Genomic DNA, 11868 nt, shown 5'->3' with positions numbered 1-11868 from the left:
ATCTTATTTCCTTTGCAACAAATGTACCTCACCCCTGAGGTGAATGGTTGTGTTGGTACAGATTTTCTTCATCAGCTCTCTCTGGAAATTGGCAGGCTAAGAGACATTTTCGTTATCACAGTTCATGAAGCACCCAGAAGTCAGATCTTTAAGGCAATCAATTGTAATTACGTAAAATCTTAGGCTGCATCCAGCTCTCCCAGTTTGCTCATGCTACTGTAACTGCACGATTTCAGTAGGACAGATTCTGACTCTTCTCAACTGAAATAAGATCAGAGTTGGCCCTAAAATTACATTTCAGGGAACACAAGAAACTACACAAGAAAGATAATGTATTTGAGAACATTTTTAATAAATAATGTGACAAAAATTACTTTTCTGATTATTGGATCCTCAGTATGCAAAATTATGGCTAAAATATGAGGTTTCTTACATGAACATAATGAAAACATTAATCACATGGATTGTTCCTTTAGTACTGCACACCCTTTCTATGGAACCTTTCTTTAAAAATTAGCTAAATGAAAAATTTCAGTCCTCGGTAAACACCAAAACACTTTTTTTTTTCTTCTTTTTTTTTTTTTCATTGGGGCTAGTCCTGATAGCTGTCAATAAACAAACACACATTTTCCCATTAGCACCAATGACAAAGAAATTTTATAATTACAAAAAAGATCTTAAAATCTACAGACAGAGGACATCATTTGGCAAATTCAATGCAACTAATGCCTCTATTTCAGTTTTAATGATAATCCAATGTTGAGAGAGGCCACAGCAAAATTGATAATTTTCTGTAAGTCCAGGAAAAGTGAGAAGTATTTTGATTATGGCCCACATTTACGTTTGTTACTTTACCGTCTGTCATCATTCAAATATTCCAAATACAAAGATAGAGCATTAACAAAAAGATGAAAAATATCCCAAACAAATGCTTAACATTTTCAATAAGACAAAAAAAAAAAGGTTAATAGTTACAATGGTTTACAAACAAAGTTTAGTGATTGTGCTTTTAAAACCAAAAAAAAAAAAAAAAGATAAGCAGTGCATTACAAAAAAATTAATCGCCAAGATCAAACAAAACTTTTTTAAGTGGCACTTCTTCTTTAAGGTGAATTGACACAAGTAGAGGTCTGAGATTTGGGCCAGTAACAGTTAATGATATTACCCTATCATTATTAAAAATGTCCATTGATTCTCCTGCTTATTTTCATAAGCATTGTTGAAGCTGAAAATTAGAAAAAGTTTCAGATAAACTTGCTCATGCCATGATTGGGCAAATAGCAATCACACTGGCTTACCTCCTGCCTATCCCAAAGGACATTTTTAATAAGAATGTACTTAATGATGAAAATGGAAAGACAAATCAAAGTACCACAGGGGATTTAAAATGAGTACATATTTACAATATGAGCCACCTCATCCCAAATTAATTTTACTTGCGGTTGTAAAACTGTATCATCTGCAAAAGGTTAGCAAGAGACTGGCAGAAAACACGCAGTCCGTACGGAAATTGCAAGATACTATTTGCACTAACCGCAGACTACAGTGAAACCCCTAGAACAAAAGAATGTTCTTCTGCGTGATGTTGACTTTGGGGATCTTTTTAATCAATGCCGTATTACTTGCAAGGTTATCGACTGGCTCACCGGTGTACTGGCAGTGTACCGAGCACCGCCTCGCTGGGGAGAAACCTCGGGATCCCAGGCTCCGGAATCCCCTTCTGCTCTAATCCTGAAGCAGCAGCTGGCCCAAGTACCAGGAAGAGCAGCTTACCTGCCTTCTTGGGCAGCGAAGCTGATGCACTTAGCGTTATGGAATAGGCAAGGGCCGTTCCTAATAAGGAGGGTTTACAAAGACTAAAATTAAAACTAGCATTCTGATGGCATGAGGAAAAATGAAAAATTGTACACTCTGATTGCACTGAACATTATTTCTGGCGTCAAACATCATCAGACTTGAGGCATCTTAAGTGATTTTTTTTTTTTTCTGATTAGATTTTAAAAGCCTGTTACAGTACATGTCGTTGTCTTCAGCTTTCTGTTTCCTGTAAAAAAAAACCACATAAATGACTACATGTTAGATATTATTATTTAAAGTGTGTTTCACATACTTCTGAGAGATTTTTTATCTTTAAATAATAATTACTACTCTTAATTATGTGCACCAACGTGACTGCTTGTTGGACACCCTTTCTACAACCAGGATTTAAGCTGAATTAACATCGTTAGGCAGAAAAAAAAAGAAGAAAAGTTCACGCCTTAATATCTAATAAAATCTAGAACAATAAACTTTCAAAAAATGTGAAAGTCAATGTCAAGGTGTTCTTAGATGCTCTGATGCTTTATTTCCACTTTTGAAAGAATCTGGATAATGTAAAGCACACATTTAAAAATTGTACTTCTGCAAGTTCTATTCCATAGGTTTCAGTGTGGTGACAGTTATACTATGCTACGTATTACTTGGTTTTTGTGTTTTTGACACATTCTTAAAAGTTTCTTTTTATTGCACATACCATTAATAGACAGATAAATGTACTAATTTTTCTGAAGAGAAATATTTCTGATTCAGAAGTGGTTTTTCTTGGCATCTATCTAAGCACAGAAAATAGCCTTATTCTAGTCAGCTTCAGTAGTACAACTACAGTTACCTCCATCTCTTCTTCTTCTTCTCCTTGTTCATACGCTCCCAGTACTTGCATTTCTGCAACGTTCCTTCGGGCTATATTTGCTTGATCTGCCCTCTGTCTACCTCCTGACCCTCTTGATGACATAGAGCTGGAGGAGCTGGGATCTCTAGGATTATTTGATGTTGGAAACGTTGGTCTAGAATACGGCAGGATGTCCTCTGTATAATTAAATACATACATGGTTATGTTTACAAACCCAGAGATACTATAATCCTAAAATTTCTGCATGCACTTGATTTATTTTACTTTTTATGCTCCTCAGTAGGTTTAAAGTGATGTCTGACAGGAAAATGAAATACACTGTTTCCATAATAGCATTATAGAAGCTTTCTCAAGGAAATTTATAGTGTTCACTGTAACATTCACCACAGAAAAACTAATTCATGATTACTGTCCACTTCATTTCAATTTATGATCACTGCTCTATGTTCTAGAGGAAAATGAAGAAAACCAAAACATCCTTGCAGTATATTTTCGATATGACTGAGTAGGAGGAAACGACAATACATGCACGATACTCGCAAGGAGCTCACTGCAGCTAAATATTGGACCCTGTATTTCTCAAACTGAGATTGAAAGAAAATTAGTGGGCATGTTTTAAAATTTCAGCACCATCCTCTTAAGGTAAATTTCTAATAACTTTTCGCCATAGTAAACCAGTGCAATCAGTACCAATCTCTTACTAATGTGCCCATTTAACCAACTTACTGCCCAGTCACCCCTGATATTGACCCTGGATACCTGCAGGAAGAAAGGACCAGGCATCTGTGTGAATCTGTGTTGAAAGCCTTAGAGAACACTTGGCAAATTCTATTAATCATTTTTCATTAATTAGGAATCTTATCAACTTCCATAAACAAGGGATTATATTGATGAGGTCTGATTCATATAATGCCATGTCAGTTAGAATTTATACCTAATGCATTACTACTATGGCTTTCTTATTTTTTAAACAGGACCAGGTTTACAAATAGATAAAAATGGGCCAAGTGCCAATTCTTTAGTGGAAAAGTTAAATACCTGACTTACAGATCTGCTATTTGACTTCATTCAGTTCCCTTGTAAATTCAATTATAATTAGATAGATTAGACATAACTAGACAGATTAGACATAACTAGACTATGAATGGATGTTAAGGGCAAGGACATTGATCCTTACAGCTCTTGAGGAATATTTCTGTTTGGGCTTCCTCAGCATTAGCTTTAATACGTGATGGGTGCATATGGAAAGCAAGATAGAAAATCTACCTTTTTCATAAGCTTTTGTTTCCATTTTGCCCTAATGAGAACCTGCAACGTCACCTGTGTTAGCACCTCTAATTACAATAAATGGTGACAATTCAGCAGACGTAACCTCACTCACACCATTGCTGAGAGAGACCTGGAAAGAGCTGCCTCTTCCCTGTGATCAACATAAAAAACTCCACTGAACCCAGAGTATGTAAAATAACCTTGAAGAAGATGAGTTTTTGCTGGTGTGCCTTCTCGTTTTGGTGCTTTATTTCCTCGCAGTTTCCCATCGTTTTGCTGCTCCTGTGATTCTCTCCGCTCTCCCGAATTTGTCCGCACATCTGAATGCTGTCGCCCATCCACCCCGTCCCTCCCCTTGTAGCTCGCTCCTTTCCGTTCTGCAGATCTGTCTGTCCTCGCTTCTATAGAAGCAAGTTTTGGCAACATGACCGGCCGCACCTCCAGCTGTGATTTGGACTGAGCGGTTGGTGATTTTATAGCTGGAGGTGGCACAGGAGGGGGTGGCAAGTCTGCAGAGTTGAAAAAGAATAATAATTACAATGACATCATACACTAATGAAATTAAGAAATCATATTTAACTTCCACTGAAGAAACAGATGCCCCTATTTACTTTCAGCCCTCCCTCTCCACCCCAAAAAGTATTATGTTACTGATACAACTGCTGAGGGGTATTTTTCCAAAGCTTAAGCTTTAAAAATGCAAAGACCTCTCACTGCCTTTTCAAATGATAACATTTTCTTAAAAATCATTACAAAAAGCTGTAATAAACTTTAGGCACTTGGATATGAATATATCAGTTATGGATATCAACACAGAGTTGCTGATATTTATAATTTTTGCTAACTCCATTCAACAAAACAGCAGCTTGTGCTACGGTATTCAAGGTCTTCAGGGTGCTGAGCGTTAAAGCACATTGGCAGGGGTGTAAGAATGTGTATCAGATGCACTGCATATATATGTAAGGATAAACTATATTAATTGTTGCGTTCTTGTTTCAAAATCATAGGTTAATCTAACATACATATCCCTGATGTCTGTGGATATCTCCTGAGATACAAAAAAATCTACGCTCAATCAACAAAGTAACAAGCTCTCAGGAAGAACAAAAAAGAAAAAAAGACACACAAGACTTGAATTAGTGCCCTAAAGTTAGCACAGCTTAAGGGGTTCTAAAATTCTGTATATTTTTAAATAGCCTTTATAAGGCACACATATGTTTTACTTATTTAAATTTTTCTATTCCTGCATTAAGACTTAAAACTAGAATGTGTAAACTATTCATCAGGATACAATAGTGCTCTGTGGAATATAAAATGTGAAGGAAAAAAAATGTAAAAGTCAAACAAGGAAGCAACAATACAAAAGCAGTTCACAACCAACCTGTAGGAACAGACCACATGGATATAAGAGAACAACAGGTTAAAAAAGTGAGATGTGAAAGATGTTTCTGAGGTTAATATTCTCAACTGAGATCGCTTTAAAAAAAATAACAGCACTATTAAAAAATGTAACTTCAGCATTTTATAATGGTGTGCATTCATTCTTTCTACTTCCAGAAAAATCTTGGAGCAGCTGTGTTTTTCAAACACCATCACTATATATGCAGTTAATTCATAGTCTATTCAAGAGAACATTTCAACTGAAAACTAACTAAATTGGGCCAAGAATAAAGGTAGCACTCCTGAATAAGAAAAAAATAGGCATCTAACATATATGTATAAATTCAAATATGGCAGATGCCAGATATTTTTGAGAGGTTTTCCAGTGACACAATGCAGGAATGACTTGATCTAGCCCTGTGGAAAGGTGTCACAATGCAGAATTCAGTGGTCTATGCAGGCTTACTGGGCACCATCCTCCATGTTAAACTGGTGACATAACTTGGCATTGCCCTTGACCTGTTTTAAATAAGACTGGTAATTTTATCAGTTGTCTAGACTGGGATGATGAAGAAAGATGTCATAAAGTTCATTTCCTAACGTTGGACATACTTCAGGTAAATGAGATCTGTAACATCATTCTCGCTATGTTAACTCCACTTTATTGGTAAAAAACCACCAAAAAAAGAGAGAAAAAAACCCCACAAAAAACCCAACCAAGCAACCAAGAAAATTTCTCCTTGTTCTAATTTATGGCTTGAATGAGGGACCAAATCCATTTAACAAGAAACAGAGAGGCTTCTTTCCTTCTGTTTCTCTCAGCTAAGAACAAGTTGGACTACTGGCCTTATATTCCTTGCAAATTGTGTAGAGTAGTTTGTTTTTCAAACTCTGGCAGTTTGGGGAACCTCAGTTTTAGAGAATAGCTACAGGTGAACAATTGAATACCGACACTTGATACAAACATCTACTTAATGTTCACCATTTGCAGATGTCTTTTAAGAAAAAGCACTGTCATTTCCAAAACTTGAGAAGGCATAATGTAAATTAGCTGGAAGTCTGAATATACTAGACTGGCTGAATCAAAATAATTTTATTTATGGAGTGGGAATTATTAGACTATAAAGTAAGAACAAAGACAGATCTATGGGCAATGGACTGGACTTGTGTAACTGAGGGAACTAAAACTGCAAAATGGAGAGACAACTTCTGATCCAGTAGATATGAAATACAACAGATTTTGGGAAGAAAGCACAGAATCAGTGGCATTGCATTCCTTTGTTATCCATAACGCTTTAAACATGGTTTACAGTGGTAACCTCTGTCCAATACACAACCTTAACAATAAAACTCTGTAATTCCACACATCAGAGCAGCATTCGGACTACCTCCTCTGTGCATCTGAAAATGCCCTGTGACCTCGAGCCACCAAAGAGCAAACCAAATCACTCTCAGTGTGCTGCCCAGCCTGGCAGATGCTTACATTCAATATGTGTCTACACGTGTGACATTTGGATCATAGGGCTCCATAGCCATGTGAGGTTCAGTGTCAAAACCTGCTCAGAAAAAATCTTGGTCTGAAGAAGTATATAACTTCTTACAATTCAACAACTAGGTGAAAAATTGTGTGAAGACCTGAGAATAGCATGTGATACGTTCCTTGAAAGTCTAATGCATCAGGCCATGTCTGCCATGATGCAGGCATGTCAGATCCAGCTCAAAGCTTATCAAGCACAATAACTGGTCAAAAGCAATGCTAGAGATGGTGATGGTTCCCACCCTTTGCAGAATACTTTTAGTGATTATAGCACTTGGTCAAGATTTAAAAAATAAGATAAACTCTTCATTAGCCTGAGGAGATTCAAATAATATTTTCCTTTCCCTGGAAAACATCCTTCTCACATGTCTTCTCTCAGAAAAGGACACACTGAATCAGAAGTGGATGAAGATACTCAAACTCAGAAGTGTAGGCTTCTGGAACCACAGCTGTTGATGCAGTACCTTGTGTCTCACATTCCCCACTCACTGTCTCTATCAGGTTATCAGAGCACTGAATAGCCCTTCTGTCGAGCCTGCTGATGTAAAGGGACTGTAGGTACTTAATGCCAAGCTGCTTCAGCCACCCTTGGAGCCTGTCTCCAACAGCTGTGGCACAGCAATGCGCTGGCTCAATACCAAAGGGAACGAACAGCACCTTTCCTGTAGCCTATAAAATGCAACTTGGAACAAACTACTTTATTCAAGAATCCTAGCCAGCTACACAGGACAACGAACAAAGTGGTGTTAAGTCTTGACTATCAAAAGGAAAGATGCATTAGTACAAAAAGTTTCATAAAATGACAGTAGCTCTATGGTACAGTACTAACTAAAGGAAAGTGATATATTCTCTTTCAAGAACATTTTTGCAACCTGCAGAGAAACTATAAAAATCTTCATTATAACACAGTACTCCTCGCTGAGAAGAATCCTTTACAGAGGAAAAAAACCCCCAACTTTTCAGAGGTCAACACTATTACACCCCTGTGGTATTTATTTTAACAGCTCAGATCACAGAGAAAATCCAGATTCAATCTGCCTCCTCGAGTACAAACTGGCATACTTCTTATTAAAAGGAAAATGGAAGCTTCCATTGTAAAGAATAAAAAATAAATCACAAAGCAACATCAGACCAATATAAAGAACTCAGAAGTATTTGTTAAAGGTCAGCTGTGCTCACATGTTTCGTTCATGTCAGTGTATTACTATTGTACTACTTCCGACATAACTAAAATAATTAATGGATGCCATTTCATAACACGGTCTACAGGGGAAATCTTCCATGTACGTCTTTTGAAAGGAGCGATGATAATTTTCTAAATGAGAACATATACAGGAATCATGGCATAAGCAAAACACCAGTGAGGAAAAATAATATACTAAGTTAGTTTGGCATTGGAGTGGAGAAACCACAAATAAGCACAAAAAGATGAATTGTAAGTAGTGACAAATGAGGGAAGTAGGCCTCACGAGGCAAGTCTCTTTTAAACTCTATTGGGCTACAGATTTCTACAGTCACACCCTGAAGAAAACAGCAGAGCTAAAGTTTTGATGCAATATTGGAAAAGATACAGAGTGACTATTTTTTCTGTTGTGTGTTTATGCAGGCATACAAAACTCAAGATTGTTCCTGACTTAGTAAAGCTTTAAGATCATTTAAGATTCCTAGACACATAATAAGCTCAGATACTATTATTGATGTACTGAAGTTATTTTCATGCTTTATCTTTCAAGAAACATGGCTCAAAGTGTACATAATTGGATGAATAAATAGATACAGCAAAACTCAATATGATGTATAAAAGCCGTGGGTTGTTGGGTTGCAGAGGTTTTTTTGCCTGTATGTACATTTACATAATGCTTTTATCAAAACAATTTTCACTCCACAAAAAATCCTTCAGTAATAAAACCAACATTTACAAAATACCTCAACAATGGCATCAGAAGTAAGGACTGCAAAGAGAGCAGGTATCTGAAAATTATTATCATTTGATACCAAGCTGGTTTTTAGCAGAGGTAAGAAATGCATTCCTACTTATTTTTTACCTTTCTGAAAGCTGCGCAGAATAGGTTTCTTTGTACTGCACAGGCAGAGGGAGACAGAAGTACAGCTGATGCTGGCATGCATAATGGCTTATCATTCCAAAGTGAAAATTCAGGGAAATATTTGGCAGATATTCAATTGCCTCTTGCAAGAACTTGAGCTGCCCTAACATCATGACATTGATAACACAGCTAAATACTCAGTCACAGTCTCAACCAGTTAGTTGTGAAAATGTTAATATTTTTTCCTTTGTCACTCAGAGAGCTAAAAAAGAATCAGGATTTAAAATCTCGGGTGAACTGTCAGTGGCATAATTTCTATTGAAAGGCCTACTGAATCAAAGTCCTTTTATCCTTTTATCTAAAAGCTTACAATTCCGAAGACTTGTAACTACTAATAAATAAACTCAAGACAGTTCAGAAGAGACTTTCATGGAAAAAGATATTCTTTTAAAATTTGGTTTCTTAAATTAAATATGTAAGTAGGTCAGTCAAGGTTGAAAAGGAGGATACATCTGTTAGTTGGTTCTTGTAATGCACTCTTAGTAGTTAACTCTCTAAAAGGCTAGATGAAGAGCAATTAAAAATTCATACATTTTAATCCTTACCACCTACTGAGCAAAGATTTTGAGCAACAAATATGGAGAACATTTCACCGCCTGGATGACTGTCAAGGAACAAAACAACTGAGCTGAAATCCCATTCCACATAAAGTAGAAACTGATTTGAACTAACGCTAGCGGAAAATACAAAATTGTTACTACTTATACAATGCAGAGTAGATCAGAGAGCACTCTATTTAAAAAAAGAGTAGTAGTAGACCTTTTACTGCTACATTAGTAACACGCACACTTTCAGAAATACCAATCTCTTTCACAAATCTTGCTGTAAATAAAAAAAAAATAGACTTTTTTTTTTTTTTTGAGACTTACATGTATTGCTGCTGATAATACTCTTGGTGTTTTCAACCATTCATGCAAAAACTTTATTTATTTATATATCCTTTCTGTCAACCAATCATGTAAATTCTTCATGACACTGGTATTTCATGAAACTGCTAGCAAATACTAATTAAGGTAATTTGGGAACAGTAGGAAATTCTTTATATGTGAAAGTAAATTCCCCTTTAAAGGCTGAGAAAGTAATGAAAAAACGTTATCTTTCTCTTTTTAGCATTTACGCCATGCTTCTAGTCATCAATAAATGCTTCAATTCAGAATATCTGCTTTGCTTTATTATAAACACACGTACGTTCACCCACTATGAGGAAAAAAAAAATTGTATCAGGCACTCCTTTATAAAAAAGATAAGTAACAGTGTGACATCAAGCCAGTAGAAAAACCTAAGTATATCTGGGAAAGGTCAATTGTGATTAAATGTTTCATTCATGTCTCCATATCGCTTTTGTCACTTAAGGAAAACAATTAGTAGATGTTATTTTTATAGATAATTCTAAAGGGACAATATATTAGATGTGGCTATTAAAATGAATGGTTAGAATCTTCAGCAAGGTTCCAAATATGCTTATGTAAATGGATTGAGGGGGAAAAAATAATTAAAAAAAAATCAAAACCAAACAAGCCCTTCAACCTTTGAACTGGGTTTTATTAGTTCTGCAGAAATTAAAGCCATAATTTGCTGTTCCCTGAATGACCAGACTGTATTGCACACTAAACAGGTTAGCGGAAATTCTTACCTAATTAGAAAATATGCTGAAGTAAGCAGGTGCTATATAACACAAACCAAATATTGATCATGATTGTCAAATCTATTGCAATATCTAACCACAATGCTCTATGATTTAACTTTGTATAATTGCCTTCACAAAAACCAGCTATCAAATACAGGCCCACCTCTTATTTATTCCTGTGTTAGAGGCAAATGGCCACATAAAACTCCTGTTCAGATTTTTATGTCTGATGTTCTAGCTGTTGTGTTTGTATCGAGGTTTGATGCTCAGCCAATTATTCAGTTAAGAGCATTCTCTTCAAGAGAATAAAAGCTGATAAAACGTCTATAAAATCTCGCAAAATGCCATTACAAGGGTCTCATAAACGTAACATTTCTGGTACAGTTTCAGGATTTTACACCTTGTGTTGTCCTTTTGCAGAAGCAAACATGCACAAAACCACTGTAATAACCTCTTGAAATCAGATAATATTCCAACAGCTCAGTTTCACTGACAGAAGGGGCCTGGGCATAAGCCAAGAGGCCCAGGTGCACTGTGTCATGCCAGTATTTAATGCAGCCTAATATCAGATAGATGCTAGTGAGAGAAAATACTCAGAATAAAGTACAGATAATAGCATGGACAACCACTCATTGCTAAATTACTTCTGCTCGTCGTGCTGTGAGCTTTGTATTAAATTTTTTCGTCAAGGGGCAGGAATCATAGGGAGAAGTGGCTCAAAACTCTCTTCTTGTAACCCTGGATAAGGATCTACAATATTAGGCTTTCATATGAAAATGGCAAACGAAGCCCCTCTTTGAAAAATTTCAGACTGGTAATGAAAGTCCTAATCAGATTGTTGTTGCAGAGAACCAGGAGGTGGGGAACGATGCCTTTCTTTCCCCTCCCCCCCCGGTAGCAAATTTAGCAAACTTGACAAGATGGGTTAAGTCTTGGAGAATTTATCTTACATGAATTTCCAACAAAGCCCGTGGGTTGTTTTATAAAACTGGAAGGTAGTGCTTTAATAAAAGCTGCACCACCTGAGGCATTTTCATTAAAGGCTCTCTCTAGACAACATCACAATGTTTGCATTATCCTCCTACACTCCCAAGAGAATACAAGCACTACTTTTTTCAGCAAGAGTTGATATTGTGTGTGAAGGCACGAAAGAAGATGATTAGATTTTGCTTTTACTCACAAAGTAACCGCTTGCAACAATGCCATGGTCAGGATTAAAATGCATTGATTTGTGTTGCTCACCATTTGAGTGGTAAATTGTTTTTTTCAGGAAAAGATACAT

General features: G+C 36.4%; 1 protein-coding gene across 3 annotated transcripts in view; it reads right to left on the bottom strand.

Annotated features, from left to right (window-relative positions):
- Window positions 1–331: 331 nt before the first annotated feature.
- ROBO1 (roundabout guidance receptor 1) overlaps window positions 332–11868 on the bottom strand; it is a 313399-nt gene continuing 301862 nt past the window's right edge. For 2 of the 3 annotated variants that reach the window (XM_075769537.1, XM_075769530.1), the window contains 3 exons: window positions 4138–4446; window positions 2648–2844; window positions 332–2044 (listed from right to left, as the gene is read on the bottom strand). In XM_075769537.1, the coding sequence (XP_075625652.1) occupies window positions 2030–2044; window positions 2648–2844; window positions 4138–4446 (521 nt within the window). In that variant the 3' untranslated portion in view covers window positions 332–2029. The remainder of the gene's footprint in view (window positions 2045–2647; window positions 2845–4137; window positions 4447–11868) is intronic. The other variant, XM_075769520.1, reaches the window with a different exon arrangement.

Source organism: Balearica regulorum, chromosome 1, assembly GCF_011004875.1.
Source record: "Balearica regulorum gibbericeps isolate bBalReg1 chromosome 1, bBalReg1.pri, whole genome shotgun sequence".
In the NCBI taxonomy this organism is placed as follows: Eukaryota; Metazoa; Chordata; class Aves; order Gruiformes; family Gruidae; genus Balearica; species Balearica regulorum.
The sequence above is the reverse complement of the archived record's forward strand: the minus strand, read 5'-3'. Positions and strand labels throughout refer to the sequence as shown.